This window comes from Rhizomucor pusillus, assembly GCF_041956525.1.
Source record: "Rhizomucor pusillus strain CBS 183.67 unplaced genomic scaffold VTP01scaffold_8, whole genome shotgun sequence".
NCBI lineage: Eukaryota > Fungi > Mucoromycota > Mucoromycetes > Mucorales > Lichtheimiaceae > Rhizomucor > Rhizomucor pusillus.
The window spans coordinates 421,828-447,586 of NW_027192150.1; the positions used below are offsets into that span (position 1 = coordinate 421,828).

A 25,759-nucleotide genomic window follows, 5' to 3' on the forward strand; every position below is an offset into this window, starting at 1 on the left:
CATTCTTCTTTCTCGCCTTTGCCATGGTCATTGCATAAGCATAAGAATCGACTGCCTATTTCGGAACATTTTGAATACTTGAGAGCGTAGACATCTCAACTTTACAATACAATGTCTGTATATCTGACTTGCGACTATAGCTTGCTTAACTTTCATCATAAAATCTCCATTTGTGTCACCGGCGAATGGGAATTGCATAAGCCTTTGAAAAAAATGACAAAGATCGGCGTATGGTGGCTGGCATATATTCCTGCCGTTGTGATTTATACAATGGGAGTTAAGTGCAATGTTGCCTATCAATCCAATCAGATTTTTTGATCTGGCTTTCGCACTATGACACATGGCATTTGCCAATGAGATTTGACATCGCGGTTTGACAAGCGGACGAATATAAAATGCCGACGAGCCCCATCCCACCCTTGATAAAAGATCCAGCTCTTTCTTCCGTTCTATCCCTCACTTACTCCTAGAATAAACAAATGGCTATCGCAAGCGAACAACCTCAAAAGAATAAGCTCATCATCTTTGATACCAGTCTGCGTGACGGTGAGCAGGTAAGGATATCATGACAACAAGGAAGGTGTGTGTGTGTGTGTGTGTGCCTTGAGACTAACAAAAGATCTTCTTGTGTAGTCGCCCGGTGTATCTCTGAACACTGACGAGAAGATTGAAATTGCAAAGCAAATGTCCCGCCTGGGCGTCGATGTGCTGGAAGCCGGTTTTCCGGTTGCATCCATCGGCGACTTTGAAGCTGTCCAACAGATCGCCCGCGAGGTAGGACCTCTGATGGAAAACCGAGAAAAGATCGGCGAGCCGATGACCATCTGTGGTTTGGCCCGTGCTCACCCTACCGACATCAAACGGTGCGCTGAAGCCATCTCGCCTGCCCCGCGTCGACGCATTCACACCTTTTTGGCTACATCCGACCTTCACCTCAAATACAAGCTCAAGATCGACCGCGAAGAGTGCGTCAAGCGTGCAGTCGAAGCTGTTTCGCTCGCAAAGTCGCTCGTCGATGACGTTGAATTCTCCTGCGAAGACGCCGGCCGCTCCGATCCCGAATTCTTGACCTTGATCCTCGGCAAGGTCATCGCTGCCGGTGCTACCACCTTGAACATCCCCGATACGGTCGGTTACAACTTGCCCCAGGAGTACGGAAATTTGATAAAGTATCTCGTCGAGAACACACCCGGCGGTGACAAGGTCGTCTGGTCCACTCACTGCCACAATGATCTTGGTTTGGCAACTGCAAACACGTTGGCTGGTATCCAGAACGGTGCTCGCCAGGTCGAGGTCACCATCAACGGTATCGGCGAACGTGCAGGCAACACAGCAATGGAGGAAGTCGTCATGGCAGTGCACACACACCCGAACGCTTTCCCCGTTTACCACACCATCAACACCCAGCTCTTCTTCCCTACCTCAGTCTTGGTATCCGAGTTGTCAGGCATGATGGTCCAGCCCAACAAGGCCATCGTCGGACGCAACGCTTTCCTTCACGAATCTGGTATTCATCAGGACGGCGTTCTCAAGAACAGACAGACATACGAAATCATCAGCGCTGAAACCGTCGGTGTCACAGACATTGCTCTTGTCCTCGGTAAACACTCTGGACGCAACGCTTTCCGCGAACGATGCAAGGAGTTGGGTCACGAAGCTATCGATGAGCAAGAGTTTCAAAAGGCATTTGTTAATTTCAAGGCTCTCTGCGACAAGAAGAAGAAGGTCACCGATGCTGATATTCTTGAAATCCTCAAGAGCGTAAAAACCGTTCCATCCAACCACGTCGAATTATAGATGATTGATATCCCGTCGCCACCACCTTTTCCCAACCTGACATGACACATATACACTCAAATTCCTTTTGAACTCGCATACACACACACACATACAACCGTCTTTTACCATTGTCCTTTATCCTAAACTTGCATATATGCATGCTTCTTTGTAACCAATTGCTTGCACTTTACGTGCGCCTAATAATAAATGTATATTGTTCTTTTTTCTGATGTGTACAATCGATCTCTTCTCTTATTGTATATTCTTTCTTTTCTTTTTTTTTTTTTTCGTCTGGATGTACAATCGACCTATCGACCTTTCTTATTGACCCTCTTAAAGCCACCAGACCTGATCATCGTGGCGCAAATTTATTGTAAGGATGGATAAACAACAAAAAGGGGAGGAAAAGAGAGAAGAAGAGGTTACTTAAGCGCTAGCTTCAGCCTTGGGAGCTTCGGATTCAGTCTTGTTCTCCTCGACGGAAGCCAAGTGAGCCTTCAAGACATCCATGGCTTCGGCGATCTTAGCATCCAAAGCGGCCTGATCTTCCAAAAGGTTCAAGAGCTCGCTGTTGTCCATCTCCAAAAGCATACCAGTGATCTTGCCAGAGTATTCAGGTTGAGATTGGTGGCTAGAAAGAAAAAAAGATTGGTTAGTCCATTGAGCTACCAACTGCAAAGTTCTTTTTTTCCCAACTTACATCAAAGGATAGAGACGTTCACCAAGCATTTGCTTTTGCATTTCGGGAGCGGCGGCAGCCAAGGCAGCAGCAGTGAGAGGAGCAGCGCCGTTGGCAGCAGCACCGGCGGCATTGGGAGCTGGTTGCTCTTGCTGAGCAGCAGCACCGTTGATGGCCTGGTTAGGTCCGTTGCGGCCTTGCGAGGAGAACTTGCGCTGACCAGCAGCTTGACGGCCACCAGCCTGGTTAGCAGCACCGCCGCGAGCGGGACGTGGGCGAGGAGGACGGCCTTGCATGTTGTTGGGAGCAAAACCTTGAGGACCCTGAGGGTAGCCAGGGACTGGGACCTGCTGGCCTTGTTGAGGCTGAGGAGCCCAGCGGGGACGAGGCATCATACCGTTGGGAGTAAACATGGGACGCTGTCCTTGGGGCATGAAGCCACCAGGAGGAGCATAGAACATGGGAGGAGCACCGGGAATGTAGCCAGCGGTGCCGGGCATGGGCATAGCTTGCTGCATGCGGAGCTGGTTGCGCTGGGCGATTTGAGCCTCGAGCTGGCTGCGACGGACATCCTTGCGCTGAGCCAAAGCAACGTAAATGGGCTTGGAGCCGATCATACGGCCGTTAGCTTCAGTGATGGCACGGGTAGCTTCATCGGCCTCAGAGAAGCAGACGAAACCGAAGCCTTTGCTGTTGTCCTTCTCATCTCTCATAACTTTGGCGCTGGTGATAACACCGTAAACAGAGAATTCTTGACGGAGTCTCTCGTCATCAATGTCATCATCCAAGTTCTTGACGTACAAGTTGACGCTCTGATACTTGGTAAGCTTTTCAAGCTTGGCTTGTTCATATTGTCTTCTCAACTCCTCCTCACGTTCGGCCTTCTTTTGTGCACGCGAGACGAACAAGGTCTTGCCCTTGTATTCCTTGTCGTGAAGTTCGGCAACGGCCTTGCGGGCATCCTCGTAGTTTTCATAATTGACAAAACCGAAACCACGGGACTTGCCCTCCTCATCCTTTTGAACAACGGCAGAGGTGATCTTACCGTACTTGCCAAAGAGCTCCTTCAATTCCTCATCGTTGATCTCAGAGTCGAGGTTCTTGATATAGACGTTGGTGAACTTGGCCTTCATTTCTTCAATCTTGGCCTGACGTTCCTTGCGAGGGATGTGAGGACCAACGTACCTGGAAAAAAAAGCCAGCCCAATTCAGTTTCCAATTCATTCCCACACTCCATCTGCTTTACTTACACCTTCTTGTCGTTCAACAACATGCCATTGACGTGCTTGATAGCGTTCTGAGCTGCCTCTTCGGTCTCATAGTGAACGAAACCGTAACCCTTGGAGTTACCAGCCTCATCCAAAGCAATCTTGCAAGACAAGATGTTACCAAAGGCGGAGAAAGTGTCATGCAGAGCCTTGTTATCAATGGAAGTGTCAAGGTTCTTGATGAAAACATTGCCCGAACCAGTCTTGCGCAAGGAAGGATCACGCTGGGACCACATGATACGGCAAGGTCTACCCTTGATCAAGGTGTAGTTGAGGGTTTCCAAGGCACGCTCACCTAAAAAAATTCAACAATGAGATGACAGATCCAAATTGGCATTAATTAATATATCAAAAAACCACTTACCATCAACGACATTGTGGTAGTTGACGTAGGCGTAACCCAAGCTGCGACGAGTGACGGCATCGCGGCAGACACGAATGCTGGCAACGGGACCGATCATGTTGAACATTTCAAAGAGCATAGCTTCTGTGACAGTGGGATCGAGCTCTCCGACGTAAAGCGAAGCCGAAGGTGAGGGAGTGGCGGCGGCAGCAGCTGCTGGAGGGGCAACATTGGCAGCCTGAGCCTGGGCAATTTGCTGTTGCTGTTCAGCAGAGAGTTGAGGCTGGGCAGCAGCGGCAGCTTCGGCAGGAGTGGGATTCGCAGCTGGAGAAGACATGATTATACGATTTAGCTTTTTTTAAAAGTTTTTTGATTTTTTTTGGGTTTTTTGCGTTTGCAGGTCTGGCGAGAAAGAGATTTGAGAAAAGGTTAGAAGAAAGTGAGATTTCTTCTAAAGAGGGTCTGGGAGAGAGAAAGAAAAAGGAGTTGCCGACGTCGAGCTGCAAAAAATATGGCTCTTGCAAAATTTTGCTACCGCACGCGACCAATGAGAGCCGTTGATTGTTTCAGGTTGGATCCGCCTCTCTCTTTTCTGGCCTGCTCTGCCTTTTTCCCTGAGCTTATTGTTATTTACATCCCATATCAAAATTTAGGTATATATATTTAATTATCCTTCTCCGTGTTGTTTTTATCCTTGATTGTAGTTTATTCTTCTTCAAAGTCTTCGTCGCCCATAATCTCAATCTCTTCAGAATCACTCTCTTCTGACTCGCAGGGTTTTGCTGCTTTGGGTTGTCTTGTGCTCTGCACGTTATCTTCCCTGTGCTCATTGGTGTTTGAGTCTTGGCTGCAAGCCGCGGCCTAGCAAATATGGCCACAGGTTCATCATTATCTCGTCCTTTTTCACTCCTTATCTAAAAATGAAATTTTTCATCCATACCTGCGCAGCATCGTCAAGAAATTTATCCAAATCCTGATCGTCTCCTGCCACATCTTCAAGCTGAAGCGTCTGCAAGCTAGTGATAATACTGCCTCTTCGGGATTTCTCATCTACAATAAAGCAATTGTAGGTCTTGATGCTCGCAGCAGATAGTTAAGTGACTTACGTGAATACAATGAAGACACTTGTGTTTCTCGTTTGCGACGATATTCTTCCAGTTCAGCGTTAAACGCAGCTTCGTATAACTCGACGCGTTTCTGTGTCTGTGTTCTGTTGTGCTCCTCAAAAGCTGCTTTCAACGCCGCCTCTCTCCTTTTGAGCTCCAATCTAGGACGGAATGATATATAATTAACGCAAATGCAATATGGAGACAAAAATATTTTGCCTAACCTTTTCTCTTTCATTTCCTGCTCCAAGTTGGCTTCTTGCTCCTGCTTCCATTCTTCAAATTCTATCCGCTCTGAACCCAAAGTTGCTGCATTGACCCGATCTTCCAGAATCTCCAACCGAGTCCGAAGATCAGCTACATACAGATATAGTCTCAGTCAGACATGTAGTCGGTTGACCGAACGTTGCTGCGAAGGTATCTACCTGCAATATTAGTAATGGAATTCAGTTCTGTTTGCATGGATTGGAGTGTGCTTGATGATGACTCTACAGCTTGCGAAACTCGACAGTGCTGTGCACACTGTTCCAATAGGTCACGCATGACTCGATCCGCCATCTATGCTCAGTGCTGTTTTAGCATCACATAATCGATATATAACTTTTGTTGCACTTACCTTTGCCTTGCGGAAATTAGTATCATTTGTATCGTGTATCATTTTCCAATCCGTTTGGAATCTATATTACATATTAAAAGTCTACATTGTCGTTTCCGGCGAATATAATCTCTACCTTTTAATCAACTTCGCTGTATCTTCCAAGCTTAACGCTGCATTTGTGTTTTCTGTCGCGTCACTTAGACTCTCCGTTTGTTGTCTGACAAATATTAGGTGCAGTGAGTACAGTGCACTGGGATCGATCTCGTCCGTGCACTTACGAAGCTTCGACCTTGTTGAGGAACAGAGTATTCAGATTCTGAAACTCTGTCTTTAGAGCTTCTAACCTGCAGCGTATGACCAGCCGTCAGATTCAGTTGAATGCATGGCATGGAGATCAAAGTGTTACCGTTCAAGTCCGCGTGTTCTCCATTCCTCTTCATTTATGCTAACGATCTCTCGGCGTTAGAGGAGGTGCATGGGGATAGCACTGACAACAAACACTGCTGACAAGTATAGTTGGTCAACAGATACTTTACCCTACTGAGCTCGAGATAGAGCGTATGTTACTGATAGGTAGTATACTTTTAAAGTGTTGAAACATGAGCGACACCGGTTTTCCCGATCCGGCAACCAATTCCCCTGTTACTGCATCTTTCCTGTGAAGTTTCCCTGGTCCATTTCCAACCGATCATCCCACTATCTTTATTTTCTAACATCCTCAGGAATCATCCTTTTGCTTCACAGCAATATTTTCTGGTATAACGTCATATCGACGTCTATGTACATATATTGTTCTACTTGTATCATTCTACTACATGCATACTACGGATCAAATGGTTTTGTCGCAACAATCAAGTTCTCTCCTTCTTGCATCCAATGATGCCTGTTTACGACACGTTAACGTTGTTGTCAAGTTGATAATGAAATTATTTCAAAAGTATAACAGCAGCAAACATGGAATAAACTTGTCAACATGCAATTTCCAAGCTGTCATCATCCAATTGCACCGACTCTCGCTACCATGTTCTATACAGCAGGTTTTGTGATATCATGCTGATAACTGTTGTCGTGCGGCATATTTAACAGCAGCAACGATTTCACTTCATCTTACTCTGCCATTTTTCTTCTATTAAAGTGCTGTAATGCGACTAGGTGCCTTGGCAAACTTTCTCGTCCTCTCCCATTTGGCCTTTGTAAGAGGCGACGATGATCGCAGCAACAACGTCTGTGCCTTCCAAGAACCAGTATCTGGAGTTGGAGCCAATGCAAAGACCGAGCAGCTCAAACTCTTCACCATTAATGACGAGGGCACTCGGGAGACAACCAACTTTGGTGTCTTGGTCAACAATAGCGATAGCTTGAAGGCGGGCTACCGCGGCCCTACCCTAATGGAAGACTTTATGTTGCGGGAAAAGATAATGCACTTTGGCAAGTAAAAATCTGTATAAAATTAAAAAGCAAAGGATACTAACGTTCAAGCTGCATCCTTATAGATCATGAAAGGTAGCTACTATACTGCTGATGAAGAAAATGCATATAATTAACCTCTCTATCAGAATTCCTGAACGCGTTGTACACGCTCGAGGTGTAGCTGCCCACGGCTACTTTGAATCATATGCCGACTGGTCAAGTCTCACAGCAGCCAAGTTCCTGAGCGCTCCAGGAAAGCAGACACCTACCTTTGTCCGATTCTCTCCCGTGCTAGGCAGCAAAGGTTCCGCGGACACTGTTCGCGATGATCGTGGTTTCGCTACACGCTTCTACACCGAAGAAGGCAATTTCGATCTAGGTGATGCATAGTCTATTGCTACAAGTCTGCATCGAACCTGTCTCTCATTCAATTTATTCAATAGTTGGCAACATTATTGCTCCATTCTTTGTCCAAGGTATGTATAAGCAAACGATGAAAACCTTTCGAGTGATGATTCTGATTGATATTTAAATGCATATATCCTCAAAATAGATGCTATCAAGTTCCCTGATCTTATTCATGCCGCAAAACCACAACCAGATACTAATGTGCCGCAAGCATCAACCGCTCACGAAACGGCGTATGACTTTTTCAGTACGTTCCCAGAGTCCATACACACAGTTCTCTGGGTGCTTTCTGGACGTGGCATTCCCCGCAGCCTCCGCCAAGTCGAAGGATTTGGTATCCACACGTAAGTATCCATGTTCTTGCAATTAATACACTTTTGCAATATCCCTAACAATTCCTTTCCGTTATAGTTTCCGTCTTGTCAATGAGAAAGGCGAGGGTACGTTTGTCAAGTTTATCTGGAAACCACATCAAGGTCTTTCGAATCTTGCTTGGGCAAGTGTTCAATATTCGTGGTATTTGACATCGGAAAATGCATTTGCTAACATAAATTAAACAGCCAGAAGCACAAAAAATCAGTGGGATTAACCCGGATTTCCACCACGTTGATTTGACTACTGCTATCGAACGAGGAGATTATCCGGTTTACGATCTCTGCGTCCAAATCATACCCGAGGAGGACGAATTTAAATTCGATTTCGATTTACTCGACCCCACCAAGATTGTACCAGAGTCCATAGTACCAGTCACCAGGCTCGGAAAGCTGGTACTCAACCGGAAAGTCGATAACTTCTTTTCAGAAACGGAGCAAGTAACTTACCACGCAGGCCACATTGTTCGAGGCATGATTTATTTGACAACAAAATTTTGCACCACCAGCGGTGATTTCTAACGACGTCTTCGTGGCAACAGGCATCGGCTTTACAGATGATCCCTTGCTCCAAGGCCGTCTCTTTAGCTACTTGGATACACAGCTTAATCGCATGAGCTCAGCTAATTTCCTTCAGCTGCCTATCAATCGACCGATTACTCCAGTGCACAATAACCAGCGGTATAAACAACTTGAACGATATCTAACGAGTCAACCGACTTATTTTGCTTTTGTCCAGGGACGGTTTCATGCAGTACAATGTGTACAAGGGTGCCGTAGCCTACTTCCCGAGCTCAATAGGCAAACCTCCAGAAGTGACGCCTCCGGAGCAAGGTGGCTACATTGAATATCCCGAAAAAGTCAATGGTATCAAAGTTCGCGGCCGGTCTCCAAGCTTCTTTGACTTTTACTCGCATGCACAGCTGTTCTGGAACTCGCTCACTGAAGCTGAGCAGCAGCAGCTCGTGGACGCCAGTCGTTTCGAGCTCGGCAAGTCTCAGTCGATGGAAGTCCGCAAACGAATGATTGATGTTTTGAACCACGTCGACAATGGTCTCGCGCGACGCGTCGCTGTGGGTATCGGCCTCGAGCCGCCCGAAAAGTTGTACGAAAACCACAACAAGACGAGTGTTGGCTTATCCATTGAAAAGTATCCAAAACCGGACAATATCCGCACTCGCACTGTGGCCATCTTGACAGCACCAGGCACAAACACTCACGAAGCTCAAGCCATGTACGACTATCTCAAGCAGGAGGGCGCTTATCCCGAGTATATCGGCATCCATCTAGGAAAACAGGACGGTCTCAATATTACAAACACATATTTGACCGCATCTTCTGTGCTCTACGACGCTCTCTATGTTCCGGGTGGCAAAGAAGGAATTGGCAGACTGACGAAACCTTCGAGTCTATTCCCGTATGAGGAGCCCAAGGTTTGGCTGCTGGATGCCTGGAGACACGGCAAACCTATCAGCGCTTCAGGCGAAGGCATCAAGCTGCTCAAGGCTTCCGATGTCAAGATTCCCGAAGTCAAAGAAAATGAGGTCACAGAGGCGCAAGGAGTTATCGTGGGTCCACCTGGGGATGACTTGAATCAGAAGTACCGCTCGGCACTTGTACAGCAGCGCTTCTGGTATCGATTACCAATGGATCCTCCCATTTAACTCTTTTTCTTTGCTCCATGCAAGAAATAAAAGCGATTACTTTTATATCATCGTATTATTTAGTATCTAACCTTTATCATTTTTTACAGTTATGACATTAAACCGCTGTAGCTGAACTTGTACAACTCAATCGATGCTCTGATGAAAGGAGGAAGAGCGGGGTAAGTCACGATTCCACGTTCTCGAAAAATTCGGCTGGCGCGTGGGCCGAAAGTGCAAAGTGAGCTGTCAAACCCGATCTTGCTTTTCCTCGACTTAAAAACAGCAACATGGTAAATGTTCGAGATGACTGTGCATCTTGCTTCACCGGCAAGTTTTCTGACCTTGCCGCTGCTTCTGTAGTCTTTGGCACCAGTTCAGATTTTCCAAGATCAGGCGACGGAAGAACGAGCTGAGAATGCGCGTCTGGTAAGCACGAGCTCATCTAAGCTCATCTCGGCTTTTCTGCTTAATTCCCTGCGCTGTAGTCTTCCTTTATTGGCGCCATCGCCGTAGGCGATCTTGTAAAGAGCACCTTGGGACCCAAGGGCATGGTAAGTCTACGTACCATCAGACTCGAAGTTGGGCATGGCAGCAGTAACACATACTTTTCTGTTCAGGACAAAATCCTGCAATCGGCATCAACAGGCGAGATTCTGGTAACCAACGACGGCGCCACCATTCTTAAATCTATTGCATTGGACAACGCTGCAGCAAAGATCCTGGTCAACATTTCAAAGGTTCAAGATGACGAAGTCGGTGACGGCACTACCTCAGTCTGTGTATTGGCCGCCGAATTGTTGCGCGAAGCCGAACGACTTGTCAACCAGCGTATTCACCCCCAAACGATTGTCGAAGGTTATCGTTTGGCATCGGCAGCTGCTTACAAAGCCCTCGAGGCGAGCGCGTTAGATCACAGCGCAGACCAGGCTGCTTTCCGTGAAGATTTGATCAACATTGCAAAGACGACGCTCAGCTCCAAAGTCTTGTCCCAGGACAAGGAATACTTTGCAAAGCTCGCTGTGGATGCCGTGCTCCGGTTAAAGGGTTCCACCAACTTGGAAAACATACAGATCATCAAGAAACCTGGTGGACGTTTGATTGATTCCTACCTCGATGAAGGTTTCATCCTGGATAAAAAGATCGGCGTAAACTGCCCTAAGCGTATTGAAAATGCAAAGATCTTGATTGCTAACACACGTAAGTCTTTTTAATACCTATCTGCAATGCGTAGCTAGTTCTAACTCTGTCTCTACTCTAGCCATGGATACCGATAAAATCAAGATCTTTGGTGCTCGCGTACGAGTCGATGCTACAGGCAAATTGGCAGAATTAGAACGTGCAGAGCGCGACAAGATGAAGGCAAAGGTGGAGAAGATCAAGTCACACGGCATTAACTGCTTTGTCAACCGTCAATTGATCTACAACTGGCCTGAACAATTGCTTGCAGACGCAGGTATCGCTAGTATCGAACACGCTGATTTCGAAGGTGTCGAGCGACTTGCTTTGGTAACTGGAGGTGAAATCGCATCCACTTTTGATCATCCTGAACTCGTCAAGCTTGGTCATTGTGACCTCATTGAAGAAATCATTATTGGCGAAGATAAGGTATATATCTAAAGGATTACTGAGTGCATATACTTTAAGAGCTAACTTCCGATTCTTCCAGTTGATTAAATTCTCAGGTGTCGCGGCCGGTGAAGCATGCACTATCGTCCTTCGTGGTGCTACTCAGCAACTGCTTGACGAAGCTGAACGTTCCTTGCACGATGCTCTGTCTGTCCTTTCGCAAACCGTCAAAGAACCGCGAACTGTGTTGGGCGGTGGTTGCACAGAAATGCTCATGTCAAAAGCTGTGGATGACATTGCTGCAAAGACTGCCGGAAAGAAGGCTATCGCTGCAGAGTCATTTGCCAAGGCACTGCGCCAGATGCCTACCATCCTTGCCGACAATGCCGGTTACGACTCATCCGAGCTAGTAGCACAATTAAGAGCCGCACACTACGAAGGAAAGTCAACGTATGGTCTGGATATGGCACAGGGCACCGTAGCAGATGTGCGTGAACTCGGTATTACCGAATCTTTCAAGCTCAAGAAGCAAGTCTTGTTCTCTGCAACCGAAGCTGCAGAGATGATCTTGCGAGTAGATGATATCATTCGATGCGCTCCTCGGTAAGTCCTCTGTTATATTTTGCGGGTTTGAGAATAAGCAGTATACTGATCATTAATTTTCGACTTGGCTGTAGACAAAGAACTGCATAAAAATTAGGGCAATAAAAGTAAAGTCTAATTACATATTTCTTTGTTCTTGCTATCGAAATCCACATTCTCAGTGTTGGTCACGATGCATGGTTATGGATCGTGAGTTTTACCTTCCAAGTGCCTGGCTTGGATACTTTCTGGAATAAAGAGTGTAACATCTCGAAAAAGATCTCCGCGCATTGATTTACCATATTCGTTTCGATCTGCCTCATTGCACCCACTTGTCAAAAGTTTCCTTTCATACTTCTTTTCCCACCTTTTTTCTGTTGCCATGGCCGCTGTGCCCGATCCTCCCACCCAAGTTGGTCAGTCCATTCCAGCACACACACCACACGCAGTATCTGTCAGTCTTCCGACTTGGCAGGCAAATGTCGGGTACGAGGAAGGCGATCCTCAAGTCACGTCCAAAATGGAGTGTGGTTACCCACGGTTCTTCATTCACCCATACATTCAAAAGGTGAGTGAGTGTGTGGAAGTTACTTTGGATAGAAAGAGACTATGTTCTGATATACCACATTGCCATTTTCAGCTGGTTGGACGCATTGTAGCAAAATATGGGCAAGCAAACGAATCCGGTATGCTGTTCCCAACACGCAAAATCGCAGAAAAGTGTCGAGCATTCCTGCAGAGGTATTACACAGAGGGAAATGAGGAAGAGCGCAAATTCCGCATCGTCGAACTCGAGTTTGGACCGGAAGGGAACATGCCTCTTGTGCACGTATTCGTGGTCCTGTTTCCCACAGACGCATTTCGTGTCGCGAAGCAGTACTGGCAGCACTGCGGCGATATCTTGTCGTCGCGGCAGGCCGAGTATTGCCTGCGCTTGCTTGACAAGAAGGCCGAGGCCGAGGCAGAGCAGGCTGAGGCATTGAAACCTAAACGCGGTAACCAGCGCTACGGACGACCTGGCCGGCCATTGGCGGCAAATGCAGGAGGAGAGAGTTGCGAGGCAGAGCATCTCAGCTACGTTGAGGAACGGTACGGGCGCAACTTGCCAGTGCAGTATGCGGATCATGCCAAAGTCGCTCTCCGACGGCGCATTGCCGGTATCATCACCGAGAAGGAGGATGAACAAGCTCTTCAGCTTGAGGATGTAAAGATGGCCACCGAGGCCGATCTTGAAACCCAGCGCCAGATGCAGGGCGAGCGTAACATGAAGGGTCTGTCCGAGGACGACGTGTACCTCTACCCGTGTGGTATGAGCGCTATTTTCCACGCACATCAGCTCGCGTTGGCTATCGGCGATGCTTCTCGCAAGAGTGTTTGCTTTGGGTAATGTTGTATTATCTAATTCTACTTCACAAAATATACAGGGTTTCTAATGTATATGATTTATATCTACAGATTCCCATACACCGACACGCTCAAGATTTTGCAAAAGTTTGGTGCAGGATGCCACTTTTACGGACGAGGCGAGGATAAGGATATCGATGACTTGGAGGCGCTGTTGGCTTCTGGCGAGCGAATCTTGAGCTTGTTTTGCGAATTGCCATCGAACCCACTGCTCAAGTCGCCAGATCTGCGTCGCTTGCGTCGGTTGGCAGACCAGTATGATTTCTTACTCGTTGTTGACGAAACTATCGGTAACTTTTACAACATTGGTGTGCTTGAGCATGCAGACATGGTTGTCAGCAGTTTGACCAAGATCTTTTCTGGTGACAGCAACGTGATGGGTGGCAGGTGTGTTTACTACTAATAGCAACTGCTGTTAAATACAGAGGACTAACACTTTAACCGGGAAGTATGGTGCTCAACCCGAACCGTAAGCACTACAGGGAACTGAAGGAAGCGCTAAAGGACGACTTTGAGGATGTCATGTGGTGTGAGGATGCATTGTTTTTGGAACGCAACTCGAGAAGCTTTAAAGCACGATCTAAAATCATCAATGAAAACGCTGAAGCCCTTTGCGATTACTTGGTAGCGCACCAACAAGGTAACAATAATAACTCTCTCGCCAGGAATGGATACTAAAAACCCATTCAATGCAGTGAAAGAAGTGTACTATCCAAAATTTATTTGTCGTCACCACTACGATGCAGTCAAGACACCTAACGGTGGATACGGCGGTCTGTTCTCGGTCACGTTCAAGAGCGAGAAGGCGGCGCAGGCATTTTACGATAATCTGCACTGTGCAAAGGGGCCCTCGCTGGGTACCAACTTTACCTTGGCGAGCCCGTACACAATTTTGGCACACTACACCGAATTAGACTGGGCTGAAGAGTATGGTGTTTCAAGGTTCCTGGTCCGAGTAAGCGTCGGATTGGAAGATAAGCAGCACTTATTGAGCATGTTTGGAAAGGCACTGGATGCCATTGACGCATAGAAAAGAAGATGAATGATATTTTCCTATCTATCCTCACTCTCTAGCTAATTGTCTGATGTATCTCTATCTAAAGTGTACTATTTATCACATACAACGGTTCATGCAGTTTTCATATGCAAAACGCCTTCTTCATGGGTCAGTCGGAAAAACGAAGAGGAGGATAAGGATTAGTAGATTTCACCTTGTTCTTGCGATATTGCGGACTTGTTAATCGAACTTTAATTGTTTAGACCTACCAGACCATATTGGACAGGCGGCGGGCTAAGCTTAAAGCTGGTAAAAGCTAACGATTTAAAGTTTGCACGAGTATGAGACACGATCAATTGCCGCCCATCATAGTCCTACTTGTGTGTCACGGGTGTGAGGGCTTGCAGCAGCTAAAGTATATACCCATATCAAAATTTTCCAGATTTGGTTCGAGGACCATGACATCCAGTTTGGTTCACGGATACTTAACTACGTATGATGAAATATTGGATCGTGGATCTCGATTAGCCTGAAATGTATAAACAAGGGTCCCCTTTTTTTGCACGATCGCAAGGTTGTATTAGCTATGATCTGACATATCATCGCATTTACTGTACAGTATCTATTACGACAACAATTAGGCAACGGCGGGGAGGACAAAGGCCTTGCTTAATTAGCATCGAACATGGCCCCCCGCCGCCGATACCCCGCCTTTACACATTCGAAGGTCAGTTCAGGGCTATACATGTGAAAAAGCGATGTAGATGTATGACGCTGACGCCATATCAAGGCTTGCAGAGTTTTAGCTTGATCAAACATTATCTAGCTCTTAGCGTAGTAAACTTTTTTTATATCTAAATAAATATCAGTTTCCTCGTTTAAATAAAACTGAGCAGAAATCTTTTTCTAGATAAAGAATCACTTGCGCAATACCAGCAAATAAACATTTTCGTTATCAACGTATCTCTGACCATAAGAATGCACAGTGGCCACCGTTTCATTGGAAGAGGCCACCGGGGCAACATTTAGACGTTGCGCCGCTTGAAAAATATTGTACTGAAACCCTTTATCGATGGCGGCATCGGATCGGGGCAAGATATCGGTTTGCAGAAGAGAGTATAAAAGGGAGCGGAGGTCCCTTTTTTCAAACTCTTCCTCAGATTATGGCATTATGGATTCTTTAATAACGAGAGGTGTTGGATTTGGTTCTCTGCTTACTCGCTGGCCGAGTGGCGGCAAGAAACGACGATCCAAAGCAAGTTTGGAATGTACCACCATGACTCCAATTGGCAGCTGCCAAAATGGGCAACCGCTTCCTCACTCTCCAGCACCCTCATCGCCAGGCAAACGCAACAGTAGCTCGTCTGCTGCATCTGCTATCAGCAGTCTTTCACTGTCCCAGCAAGGTAAAGTTTTGGCAATTTTTGCAACCAAAAGTGGAAAATTAAGTTGTTAATGGAGATGTTCTCTGTAGGTGAAGACAACGACAGCATGGCAACTCCACTGCATACCCCTAGGGCTGGCACTCCCACTCTATTCACAGCCATTTCATCTACGGAAACACCTCCTCCTGAGCCATTAGACGAGCAAATCAAGCCTGTAGTTGATACCCGCACCACTAGTGCTCTTCCTCTTCCTGCTCCTGCTGTTACAGCACCTCCTATCACTCCACCTGCCTCCGGTCACGCATCGCCGGAACAAACAGCTTCTACACCAACGATCACCTCCGACAACAACATACCTACAGGTCGCAGACGCCGACATCGCCTGACACTCGATGACCTTGAAATCAAAGAAACGCTTGGCACTGGCAAGTTTGGTCGCGTGCATCTCGCGCGCAACAAACTGGATGACCAGTACTACGCGGTCAAGACACTCGTCAAGCACGATGTTGTACAGAACAGACAAACAAGGCACATCAACAACGAGCGAGCGATCCTGCGATCAGTGAACCATCCATTTTTGGTAAATCTTCTGGATGCATTCCAGGACGACACGCACTTGTTCTTTGTGATGGAGTACGTGCCTGGCGGTGAGCTGTTCCGCATCCTGCGCAAGCAAAAGCGGTTCTCGGAGGAAGCTACCAAATTCTACGCGGCCGAAGTCATTCTGGCTCTGGAGTATTTGCATCAACGAGACATTGCGTATCGGGATCTCAAACCAGAAAATATTTTGCTCGATGCAGAGGGACACATCAAGCTGGTTGATTTCGGATTTGCAAAGCAGGTGCCCGATGTCACCTGGACTGTGTGCGGGACCCCCGACTATATTGGTAAGTGATTGATTGACGTCATATCTTTCAAGATGTTTGTCTGACTTGTAAATCCCACAGCACCTGAAATTATTCGCTCCAAAGGCTACAGCAAGGCCGTCGATTGGTGGGGACTCGGCGTCCTCATTTACGAGATGCTTGTTGGCCGCCCGCCCTTCATCGACAAAAATCCTGTCGACTTGTACGAAAAGATCCTCGACTGCCGTGTGCCCTGGTCAGACGATGTCAGCCCTGTTGCCAAGGACTTGCTCGAGAATCTCTTGACTTCGGATATCTCTCGTCGCTACGGCAACCTCAAGGATGGCAGTCGCGATATCAAGGACCATCCATTCTTTGAAGGCCTCGATTTTAACGCCATCCTCGAGCGCAAGGTCGAACCGCCTTTCAAGCCCGATCTCAAGGATGAATCTGATACTCGTTGCTTCGACAACTACGACGAGCCTATCGTGCCCTATGGTCAACCTCAGGCCGTTGATCCCTACCGATCTCAGTTTCCCGCTTTTTAAAGAAGGGGAATAACCACCATCTTGTAATTACTCCCTCTTCATCTATCCTCCTGCCGCATACATATTCACCAAATAGCCGCCCTCATTGTTATTTCTGCTTATTCTCCTAGTACCATCCATCATCATATTCATCTGTCTGCATTTACGTAGCATCATTTTTGATTTTCTTTTGTTTTTGTAGTTGGCATCTTTATCTTTCAATTTCATTCATCAAGCAAAGGATAAAAGTTGCATTCTCAACTGCTAAAAAAGTTGTTTTTTCGATTATTTATGCAGTGCCGTGTGGTCTACATGATGATGCCAGTACGATTTTCCTTGCGAATTGTGATAGGAGCGGAGCGTTGCGAAGGTGGATTTATCGCAGCAGCCACACAAATATCCCTCTGCCCAAAAATGCCAGCGAGAACCTGGGTCGCCGAGTTTGGTATCTTTACAAAAAAATGGTCAGTGTGTTAAGATATATACATGCTATACAATGTCACTAACACACAATGCATATCTATCTAGTCTGCCCGCCTTATCGCTCAGCTTGTCGTCTCACTGGGAACAGTCGTTGGCCGTGCATTCATTGCAGCGTACAAACAAGCAGCTGCCAGTAAGTAGACTTGCGTCTTTTTTGCATTGAGAGCATGGCAATTAACGATCGCAACTAGACGCTGCGCAGGGTGGTGGAGCAGCTGCTGCTCGCGGAGGAGCCAAAGGTGGCGCTGTAGACGCATTGACTCGCAAAACAGGTCTTTCTCTTGAAGAGGCCTGTCAGATTCTCAATGTCGAAAAGGATGCCGATTTGAGCAAAATCACGAAGGTACGATCAGCGAAAGGAGGAACAAAAGAGAGAGACAGAGATTGTCTGGACAAGCAGTGGTTGCTGACGCACACATGGGTACTTTTTAGAACTACGAGCACTTATTTAACGTAAACGACTCATCCAAAGGAGGCTCTTTCTATCTGCAATCCAAAGTCGTAAGAGCAAAAGAGCGCATCGAACTTGAACGGGCAGAAGAAATCAAGAAACAAGCCAAAGCCGAATCCAATACCTCTTCTTCATCTTCCTCCAACGACTCACCCTCTTCATCATAAAACCTTCTCATTCCTGTTGCTTCTGGATTGTATTCACCACCCTTCTCTGCATCTTTTAGATTCTTTCTCTTCTTGTCAAATACATAACTTGTTAATACCAAATGTAATAATTACACAGCTGATAGATTGATGGGGGTATTTATTGGTTTGTCAAGTTTTTCAATCGAATAGTAAAATGGTACTCATAAATGAAAGAGAGAGAAAGAGAGATGCAATGGCCTAGGCTCTGCATGCGCCAAATGCTGTGTTTCGAAAGTTTGTAAGCTACCACGATTCATCAAATATCCGACTCTCAAATTACCTGGGAAACCGCACACTGATGCTGCAATAAAGTACGCAATTAGCTAGATACACATCCAGTTAGTTAGCTAGCGTCATGGTAGCCATGAATGCATGTACAAGCAATTCGTTACTTACGAAGCACAGTATGACAATCATGATCATCAGCTTTGTGTTTTTCCACCACATTGCACGCTTTACGAGAGAGCTATTAAAACCAGATTATACGCATATCCCCCTAGACGCTACCTTCAACTGCGTGCTCCGCTTCTTGAATGCGAATGCTTGCTGGTTCAAGTTATCAGTCTTGTCGACAAGCAATTCGATACGTTCACCTCGCTCAAGAACACGCTCTGCTCGCTTGTTATTAAAGATTCCACGTTGAACGTCTTTCAATGTCCATGCGTACCGATATTATGCACCATAACATCCTTGACCTGCTCGATTTCTCCGTGAACTTGCTTGAGTCTGTCCGAGTTTGGATTATTTGAAAAGTATTCCTATACTCTCCACGTTAATGCAAACGCTCTCTTTTTTTTTATTCTATTCGCTCCGATCCGTCTCGTTACCATTTGCTTGGCAATCACGCGCGAAAATTCGTTCAACCCATAAGGCGGCGAATGCAGTGCTCGTTGCTTCGAGTACGTTCCAAGGAACTTGTCCTTGAGATCTTGTAAGAACGCAAACGGTATCCGGCGTCCGAACGAGTCGTCTGCCATGCACATGTATGTAATGCCGTCCTCGCAGATATAATGGAAAAGATATCTAGATAGATAGAGTATATGTTGGTCATTTTCCATATCACAAATATAAAAAGTTAAATTTACCTGTCGTAGACATAGGTCAACTTTGAATTGTTTGGCGGTATCTTTTCCAGAATGGCCTGGGTCACTTTATGTGTGCGTTAGAGAGATTCCTGGCGACCATTGTCTTCCGAATGTCGCATTATTGTTACCTGTGCCAAAGTTTCCACTGCTGTTTGAATGTTCAGCGAGGATAGTGGGGCCGTGAGCAACGACACCGTAGATGAGAGACATTTTTGACTTTTTGGAGCAACAACTGAGAGGAAGAAAAAAAAAAGAAGAAAAAGGAAGGAGGGAGTAAGTGAAACGGAAACGACTCCTGTGGGGAGCCGTGCCGTCGCACACAGCACGGTCCTGCGCTCGACCGCGTCTCACCCAACATTGCTTTGCTCCTCTTAAGAAAACACAGAAATTGAGACAGTAAATGCTGGATGTGCGATGTGCGTGTGAGTATATGTATTCGACAATAAGAAGAGTTCACTTGCTAGGAAGATATAATATCAGTGATCTACCACGCGGTTTTATGATCAAAGCATAACTTCCATCCTTGGTGCTTGCTATCTGTTCATAAGAAATGTAAGGTACGGTTGAATATCTGTTAAAATCGCTACTGTAACGGTTATCTATTGATTGGTAATTCGGTTCTACGGTGCATGAAACGGCTAACGTCTTTTCACCGCGCACGGTGCTGATGCTGACAGGTTTTTGACACACCGCGAATTTTCGCACTCTTCCGAAGAACGCGTTCCTCAAACAAAGGAAAGCATGCAGCAAGCGATCGATGCGCTGCTGGTATCTGTACCGCTACCTGAGCCAGCCCTTGTGTATACATATGAATGCGAACTGAAGAGTGACTTTTCCCTGGTACCCGAGCAGCTCGCCAGATCAAAGCCAGCGCTGCAGCGATACAAAGATCATGTATTGCACGCTACACTCCTCGACAACAATCAGACCTTGGAAATCCGTCCGCTACAGATCACAGCCTCTGAAGACGAGCTTCCATGTATACGTATTCGATATTCAATACCCATTATTTCCACCGTTGTATTTACCACTACCGCCGCAGCTGGATTGCTCTGCTGGGTATTGTCGCAAAACGGATTGCTTGTTCGCCACAGTCTCGAAAACGCTTTTTCGAACCGTCCACTTGAGCAATGGACGCGTACAACTCCTGTTGAGTCTATCGCTGATAAACATTTTGTTTGCATGTCTGTTACCTCGAGCGGCGTAGCCACCATTGGATGCGAAGACGGTACTGTCGTCCACGTACAGGATCTCGAGCAGCAGAAAGCACCAGCATCTTCAATCCATTTCCACATTGTACGCCAAGGTAAGGGAATGGTCATTATTTTTACCAGATTTTGTGGAATGTCTAAATGGGATTTTTCTAGGCGACCATTTTTGCGAATTTCAGTTACGCCATTCGACGACATTTGCTCCATTGTTGGTGCTCCAGCGTGTAGGAAACTACGTCGGATGGAGACTTGACAGCGTTCTGGAGGAACCAAGCAGTGTATCGAGGCTATCCTCACTCACATCCGCAAATGTTCGTCTTTCCAAAGATTCATACACAAGCTTGACTGCCGCGTTGCGAAAAGATAATCGGATAAATATGTGGTCGTGGACGAACGGCCCACGATGGAGCGCAGCTCAGGTGCAGCGAGTTGTCGAATTACCCTGCTTCGATGTGGCGGGCACTTTGATCGATCCACACGATCAGGATATGACATACCAGTTGCCTGGCAGTTTCCGACCGGCACCGTTGCGTACCAGCAGCAGCAAAGTATTATTCGGATCAGCATCGCTTTACAGCGACGAGACCAACTTTGTATACCTGTTACCGCACAGCGACGGGCGCTGCAAGTTACTCGTCTACATTGAAGCTGCTGAAAGCCCGTTCGTTGCAGTGTATGACGTTCAGCTGAATAGATCGGGGCACATTGATCTAGTGATCCTCACCGATATCGTGACAAATCCTCCACCTCCTTCAAGGAAGAAGCAGCAACAATATTTGGAGCTTTCCGCATCGCTCTGCAGTAGGAACGGCGACCAAGAAACTCTGGATATATGGATCGTATCTGAAGGAGCATCAGGACTCCAAGTTTCGTGTACTTGCATACCTCTTCACGAACCAGGTATGAAAGGTCCTCGTATCATCCATCCTACTTGGAGGGTTTCGGAAGCTAGACCATCCAAACTATCCACCACCGCTCTTACATCTATCGTCGAGGGAAAAGATATCCTGGTATCAGTAGCTAACAATATCTTTGCGTTGCGAGATCTGGATGCCGTGGAAATCGCATACCATCAATCAAAACGTTTTGGAATTAGCAATGCATCTTACGGAGCCCATAGTGATGAACCATCTTATGTTCCTCCTTCGGTGCTACATATGGATAGCAAGCAGTACCAAGGTTTATGCTACATGTTCGAAGCCATTGCTCCTGTGACGAAAGTGCTGAATCAAGAGAACGTTCGACGTACAATCATTGACACATTAAACAAGCATCTTAGCGATCAACAATCTGCAGTGAAGGCAATCTATGAAAATGTTGCAAAAGATATTTCAGCTTTGGAGGATATTGAAAGCATCAACGAAGACGCAGTGAAGATGGTGGTGGAAAACTTTTCTAGCAAGATTGAGATCGCTCACGGCACCGAAAGCGGCAAAGTGACCGAAGCGTTGGCATTGAACGCTGTGCGAGATATACTCCAAACACGGTTCGACACAACAGCTTCGCTCGTGCTCCTTCTCAGCCATCACATCCACAAATGTGGCCAGAAATCTTTGCAACAGCTGGCCGACTCTGCAGTTGATACTCTGCGTACATACTCTGCATTGCTCTGGCTTTCAGACAACGAGTCCCGAGAAGAAGATGATAACGATAGTTCAAGTAGTAATACATACCCTCCCGCTGCTGCTGCTGCTGCATCGTCATCCACCACCAGCATCCTCCAAATTTTGGCACAGAACCCATACCCCATCACTGTGAACTCTGAGCGGAAGCTTGATATTGGTTCGGCAGCGTATGCATACATATCAAGAATGGGCGCACACGATTCTGACATACTCATTGACGTTTGCGACAAACTGGCGTCTCTGGGACTTACGCACACGGGCCTAGAGTTTGCTCAGCGACACTTGGACACGACAGCCTCGGAAAAGAAAGGACACCATGCAGATGTTCTCCGCAGCATCACGTTCTGGGAACAATTCTATCACCTCAAACTAAAGGAAGCTTCAAGAACTTTGCAGGACATTCAAGATCCTCAAGTGCAAAAGCGACTCGTCCAAAAGCTCATAGATACAGCATTCGCCCGCAAGGAATATGAAATTATATGCCAATTATCTGTACAACAGTCATTGCAATGCCAAGTGGATGATTTATTGCTGCAACGTGCCGAAGAGGAAAAAGATATTGCATCTGGCGAAAAGAGCTGGTGGCAAATATGCTACAGTTTCTATACGTTCTCCGGTGACCACGAGCAGGGTAAGTATTTCAATATTGTTTGCTGCTACGATGGTCACTAACTATTATCGCAGCAAACAAATGCATGCTGAGATATCTCGCAAAGACGAAATCTCAGGACCCGCTGCTTGAGCAATTCTTCAATCAACAGCAGCAGGAATAGATGGGACCAAGATGATGCTAGGAAATTAGTGCTTTTAATGTTCATCAAATTTTGCATTTACACATGTATATATATATATAATTGATTACAAGCAAGAATAAATCTTTTTGCTTCGCTATTTTCGCTCCTTCTTCATGGTATAGAAAAAGTAATGGAATGCATCGCCCATTGTCTGGACTTTAACATCCCAGCACGGTCGTTCCAGGTGTCGTCTTCGAAAATGCGGTTGTCCAAAAGTGATATACAAGAACACGCCTCCTACTTTTGTGACACGAACTACCTCGTCGACCTCTGCTTTGACCTCTGCAATCAGTTCCTCGGAAGGATCCCACACATCACCCTTGTCGCACATCAAGGCGTCCATGGTGCCCTTGTCGATAACCACATCAAACGACTCGTCACCGAATTGCAAGTGTCGAATATCCATCTCTAACCCTGCCATTTATATCAGTCACTGCTGTATCTATATTCTCACTAAATTCCCTGTTCTCTCTTACATTTCATCTCTGGCATGTCTTTGCAGCGCTCGGCCATGTTGTCGATTACGATCTTGGAATAATCAATGTTTGTGATATTTTTGTAGCCGTCCTTGTACATATCTTCCCCCAGGGCTGGACCGATACGAGTGTGTGGTTAGTTCAAATAGCCCCTTTTCTGTATCTTTCCGGATACTACTTACTCGAGTTACCGCATCCGAGGATCAAAATAGAAGCATTCTTGTCAGGAATAGCTTGCTGCAGGAGTGGTTTGAGATCGCTGTACGTCTTGAACCAATCGAATGTTGTGCTTGGATCTTCACTGTCAAAGAGTTTGTTCAGGTCAGAGAAATGAATAGCACAGATCGCTGCCATACTATTGATTTCAACCTTTTGTATCTCTCTTCCCAGTATTCTCTGGTCTTGTACGCAGTTGGATCCTCGGGTACAACGTCCAGAGACGTCGATGCTACCATTCTCTATGTTAAAACTTTTGAATTTAAAGCAAAAGGCTGCTGCCCAAAAGAAATCGTCGGGTCAAAAAAGGAAAAAGTCTCGAATTACAAGACACTTTTCTTTCATTTCATCAATTCAGTTCGTATTGTTCATTGTTACTAAATCGCTGCGTCTTATCCTCTGTTCTTTTCTGGCGATCATTATCATCATCGTAATCTATGCTATCTCGGTACTCTGTCATGCCACCGTCTGCTAACAAGATGGGCGTGCTTTCCGCTACCATGCTGTACATATGCTGCTGCCTGTCGTGCTGCTCCAGGGAGAAATCCATACCGTGTTCCGCGGCTAATTCTTGATCTCTCACTTGTTTTCGTGCTTTCAGAGCTGCTGCGCGCATCTTTAGCCAATTGTACAGGCCGATACCGAACAATGTGATGCATAGACCGACCGTATTGACGACAGTCAACTTGTCGCCAAAGACAAGCGTGGATACAAAAATCGTGGCTACTTCCTACATCGTCATGAGTAATATATCCTTTCTTTTCTTTTAAACCCGTATTCAATATTTTACCTTGAAGATGCCACAGACACTCAAAGTGACAACGGATGTCCGCTTGATCAAGAAGAATTCAGCCATGATCATGCAAAACGCAAGCGCTCCGCCCACAAACACGACAAACAGTGTGTGCGAGCCGATCACAAATGTCGCAAAGAACTCGGAGCCAAAGATGGTTGGGTATCCTTCGACGACGGCAGCCAGAAAGATCAGGATAACCGCCTGCGCCGGGGCCAGGAAGAATATGGATGCAAAGGGGTTCGTGAGTCCCAACGACTCTTTGCGAAGCAAGACTTCAGTCAGTGCCCACCGGAGGCCGCCAAACGCAGCTGCGGACATGACAGCAACGAAGCTGGAGATGTTCTAAGTAAGTAGCGCAACGTATCACGGTTGTTGCCAGCCAGACATTTACCCAACAAATTCAAATTCGGTTTCATCGGATACCATCAGAACAACGCCGGTGATGATAATGCAGATAATGCCAATAAGTTTGAAGCTCGGTTTCTCCAGACGGAACAAAAATGCAAATATAAGCACGAACGCCAACGTGGATGATTTACACATGGCTTAATTTTTTTCCTCGTCAGTCTATAGTCGCAGGCGTTGTCGTCGGTTCAATAAATAATAGCTTACTATAGAATGAAAGGGTGATGGTCTTGAGAGAGAGATTGGAAAGGCCGATATCCAAGCTGGTTGCCAGGGCGCACGGAAATACTTTGTATCTAGACTGAGCGCTTTAGCCAAAAGAGCTGCGATAGCGAGCGATCATATATCATAATTACAAGTATTCGCGCGCAGTCGGTCGCTTCGTCGGTCGTAATTTAGGTACCAAGGTGATAGATATGCCGGCAAATGCAAACTGAACGATCATGTGTATGCTGGTGACGAATAATGGGTATTGAAAGTTGTAGTGGTCTACTGAAAACATCCATTTGTTGTATACTGATAGAAAAGTCGCAAACTGTTTCTCGAGTGAGTTGATGTTGAGCAATTGAGTGACAATAATTCGTGCATTATTAACGTACCATGTACCTAGTAGCGGCAAGAACAATAAGTTAGTCGCCCTTTATTTCTCACAATGCATTATTTATAGCTGTACCATGTTAGTATCCATACAAGGTTAACTGTCGAGGTCTTTAATAAGGCGATGGTGTGCGCGTGCTGCCGTGCAGGTTTTGAATGCTGCAGCAAACCCTCTGACGGCTCTGATGACGGATCTTCATGTCTCAATGAAAATGCATCGCTGTCTATTGAATTTCGGACAAAACTATGTGTTTGCTGCTTGTCATCGTGTGCTGGATTAGGTGAGCTCGCACGGTCCATGGCGCCAGAGGAGACGAGTGAGTTGCAAAAGGTCGCTGCTGCTTTCAAGGCGGGAACGGCGGAGGCAGACAGATAGGCAGGCAGCCCGACAATGAACCCGAAATTGAATTAAGCGTTTTAAATTTTAGTTTTAAGTCAATGCAAATAATCAACCATATACAAAGAATAATCTTATCTAATGCAAAAACTCTAAAGAATGAGTAATTCGATAGCAGATT

The 25,759-nt window shown here is 46.3% G+C and overlaps 12 protein-coding genes across 12 annotated transcripts; 7 read left to right on the plus strand and 5 right to left on the minus strand.

Annotated features, from left to right (window-relative positions):
- Positions 1 to 479: 479 nt before the first annotated feature.
- Positions 480 to 1,797, plus strand: VTP01DRAFT_10146 (uncharacterized protein; the record flags this gene model as incomplete). The annotated part of the gene is made up of 2 exons (XM_069378476.1): positions 480 to 554; positions 634 to 1,797. 2 exons carry the CDS (start codon positions 480 to 482, stop codon positions 1,795 to 1,797), a joined length of 1,239 nt encoding a protein of 412 aa, XP_069239571.1.
- A 408-nt stretch (positions 1,798 to 2,205) lies between these two features.
- On the minus strand, positions 2,206 to 4,406 carry VTP01DRAFT_10147 (uncharacterized protein; the record flags this gene model as incomplete). The annotated part of the gene is made up of 4 exons (XM_069378477.1): positions 2,206 to 2,410; positions 2,480 to 3,643; positions 3,709 to 4,021; positions 4,091 to 4,406. 4 exons carry the CDS (start codon positions 4,404 to 4,406, stop codon positions 2,206 to 2,208), a joined length of 1,998 nt encoding a protein of 665 aa, XP_069239572.1.
- Positions 4,407 to 4,774: 368 nt separating this feature from the next.
- On the minus strand, positions 4,775 to 6,374 carry VTP01DRAFT_10148 (uncharacterized protein; the record flags this gene model as incomplete). The annotated part of the gene is made up of 10 exons (XM_069378478.1): positions 4,775 to 4,930; positions 5,010 to 5,119; positions 5,176 to 5,336; positions 5,400 to 5,532; positions 5,601 to 5,733; positions 5,792 to 5,852; positions 5,907 to 5,990; positions 6,052 to 6,117; positions 6,180 to 6,218; positions 6,310 to 6,374. 10 exons carry the CDS (start codon positions 6,372 to 6,374, stop codon positions 4,775 to 4,777), a joined length of 1,008 nt encoding a protein of 335 aa, XP_069239573.1.
- Positions 6,375 to 6,915: 541 nt separating this feature from the next.
- On the plus strand, positions 6,916 to 9,626 carry VTP01DRAFT_10149 (uncharacterized protein; the record flags this gene model as incomplete). Its single annotated transcript, XM_069378479.1, has 9 exons — positions 6,916 to 7,205; positions 7,253 to 7,276; positions 7,330 to 7,562; positions 7,627 to 7,659; positions 7,737 to 7,935; positions 8,003 to 8,093; positions 8,152 to 8,473; positions 8,538 to 8,643; positions 8,702 to 9,626. 9 exons carry the CDS (start codon positions 6,916 to 6,918, stop codon positions 9,624 to 9,626), a joined length of 2,223 nt encoding a protein of 740 aa, XP_069239574.1.
- Positions 9,627 to 9,895: 269 nt separating this feature from the next.
- On the plus strand, positions 9,896 to 11,867 carry VTP01DRAFT_10150 (uncharacterized protein; the record flags this gene model as incomplete). The annotated part of the gene is made up of 7 exons (XM_069378481.1): positions 9,896 to 9,898; positions 9,969 to 10,034; positions 10,094 to 10,159; positions 10,226 to 10,805; positions 10,867 to 11,213; positions 11,275 to 11,777; positions 11,852 to 11,867. The coding sequence occupies 7 exons, from the start codon at positions 9,896 to 9,898 to the stop codon at positions 11,865 to 11,867; spliced, it is 1,581 nt and encodes a 526-aa protein (XP_069239575.1).
- A 271-nt stretch (positions 11,868 to 12,138) lies between these two features.
- On the plus strand, positions 12,139 to 14,190 carry VTP01DRAFT_10151 (uncharacterized protein; the record flags this gene model as incomplete). The annotated part of the gene is made up of 5 exons (XM_069378482.1): positions 12,139 to 12,324; positions 12,397 to 13,139; positions 13,212 to 13,547; positions 13,610 to 13,800; positions 13,856 to 14,190. 5 exons carry the CDS (start codon positions 12,139 to 12,141, stop codon positions 14,188 to 14,190), a joined length of 1,791 nt encoding a protein of 596 aa, XP_069239576.1.
- A 1,243-nt stretch (positions 14,191 to 15,433) lies between these two features.
- On the plus strand, positions 15,434 to 16,935 carry VTP01DRAFT_10152 (uncharacterized protein; the record flags this gene model as incomplete). Its single annotated transcript, XM_069378483.1, has 3 exons — positions 15,434 to 15,563; positions 15,632 to 16,429; positions 16,490 to 16,935. The coding sequence occupies 3 exons, from the start codon at positions 15,434 to 15,436 to the stop codon at positions 16,933 to 16,935; spliced, it is 1,374 nt and encodes a 457-aa protein (XP_069239577.1).
- A 393-nt stretch (positions 16,936 to 17,328) lies between these two features.
- Positions 17,329 to 18,015, plus strand: VTP01DRAFT_10153 (uncharacterized protein; the record flags this gene model as incomplete). The annotated part of the gene is made up of 4 exons (XM_069378484.1): positions 17,329 to 17,378; positions 17,443 to 17,530; positions 17,600 to 17,740; positions 17,830 to 18,015. 4 exons carry the CDS (start codon positions 17,329 to 17,331, stop codon positions 18,013 to 18,015), a joined length of 465 nt encoding a protein of 154 aa, XP_069239578.1.
- A 219-nt stretch (positions 18,016 to 18,234) lies between these two features.
- VTP01DRAFT_10154 (uncharacterized protein) lies at positions 18,235 to 19,331 on the minus strand (the record flags this gene model as incomplete). The annotated part of the gene is made up of 8 exons (XM_069378485.1): positions 18,235 to 18,257; positions 18,317 to 18,359; positions 18,433 to 18,489; positions 18,544 to 18,647; positions 18,704 to 18,794; positions 18,864 to 19,059; positions 19,122 to 19,185; positions 19,250 to 19,331. The coding sequence occupies 8 exons, from the start codon at positions 19,329 to 19,331 to the stop codon at positions 18,235 to 18,237; spliced, it is 660 nt and encodes a 219-aa protein (XP_069239579.1).
- A 531-nt stretch (positions 19,332 to 19,862) lies between these two features.
- Positions 19,863 to 22,730, plus strand: VTP01DRAFT_10155 (uncharacterized protein; the record flags this gene model as incomplete). The annotated part of the gene is made up of 3 exons (XM_069378486.1): positions 19,863 to 20,427; positions 20,489 to 22,588; positions 22,642 to 22,730. The coding sequence occupies 3 exons, from the start codon at positions 19,863 to 19,865 to the stop codon at positions 22,728 to 22,730; spliced, it is 2,754 nt and encodes a 917-aa protein (XP_069239580.1).
- A 115-nt stretch (positions 22,731 to 22,845) lies between these two features.
- VTP01DRAFT_10156 (uncharacterized protein) lies at positions 22,846 to 23,682 on the minus strand (the record flags this gene model as incomplete). The annotated part of the gene is made up of 4 exons (XM_069378487.1): positions 22,846 to 23,165; positions 23,228 to 23,341; positions 23,410 to 23,528; positions 23,597 to 23,682. The coding sequence occupies 4 exons, from the start codon at positions 23,680 to 23,682 to the stop codon at positions 22,846 to 22,848; spliced, it is 639 nt and encodes a 212-aa protein (XP_069239581.1).
- Positions 23,683 to 23,792: 110 nt separating this feature from the next.
- On the minus strand, positions 23,793 to 25,089 carry VTP01DRAFT_10157 (uncharacterized protein; the record flags this gene model as incomplete). The annotated part of the gene is made up of 5 exons (XM_069378488.1): positions 23,793 to 24,173; positions 24,234 to 24,570; positions 24,631 to 24,784; positions 24,852 to 24,940; positions 25,001 to 25,089. The coding sequence occupies 5 exons, from the start codon at positions 25,087 to 25,089 to the stop codon at positions 23,793 to 23,795; spliced, it is 1,050 nt and encodes a 349-aa protein (XP_069239582.1).
- Positions 25,090 to 25,759: the final 670 nt, after the last annotated feature.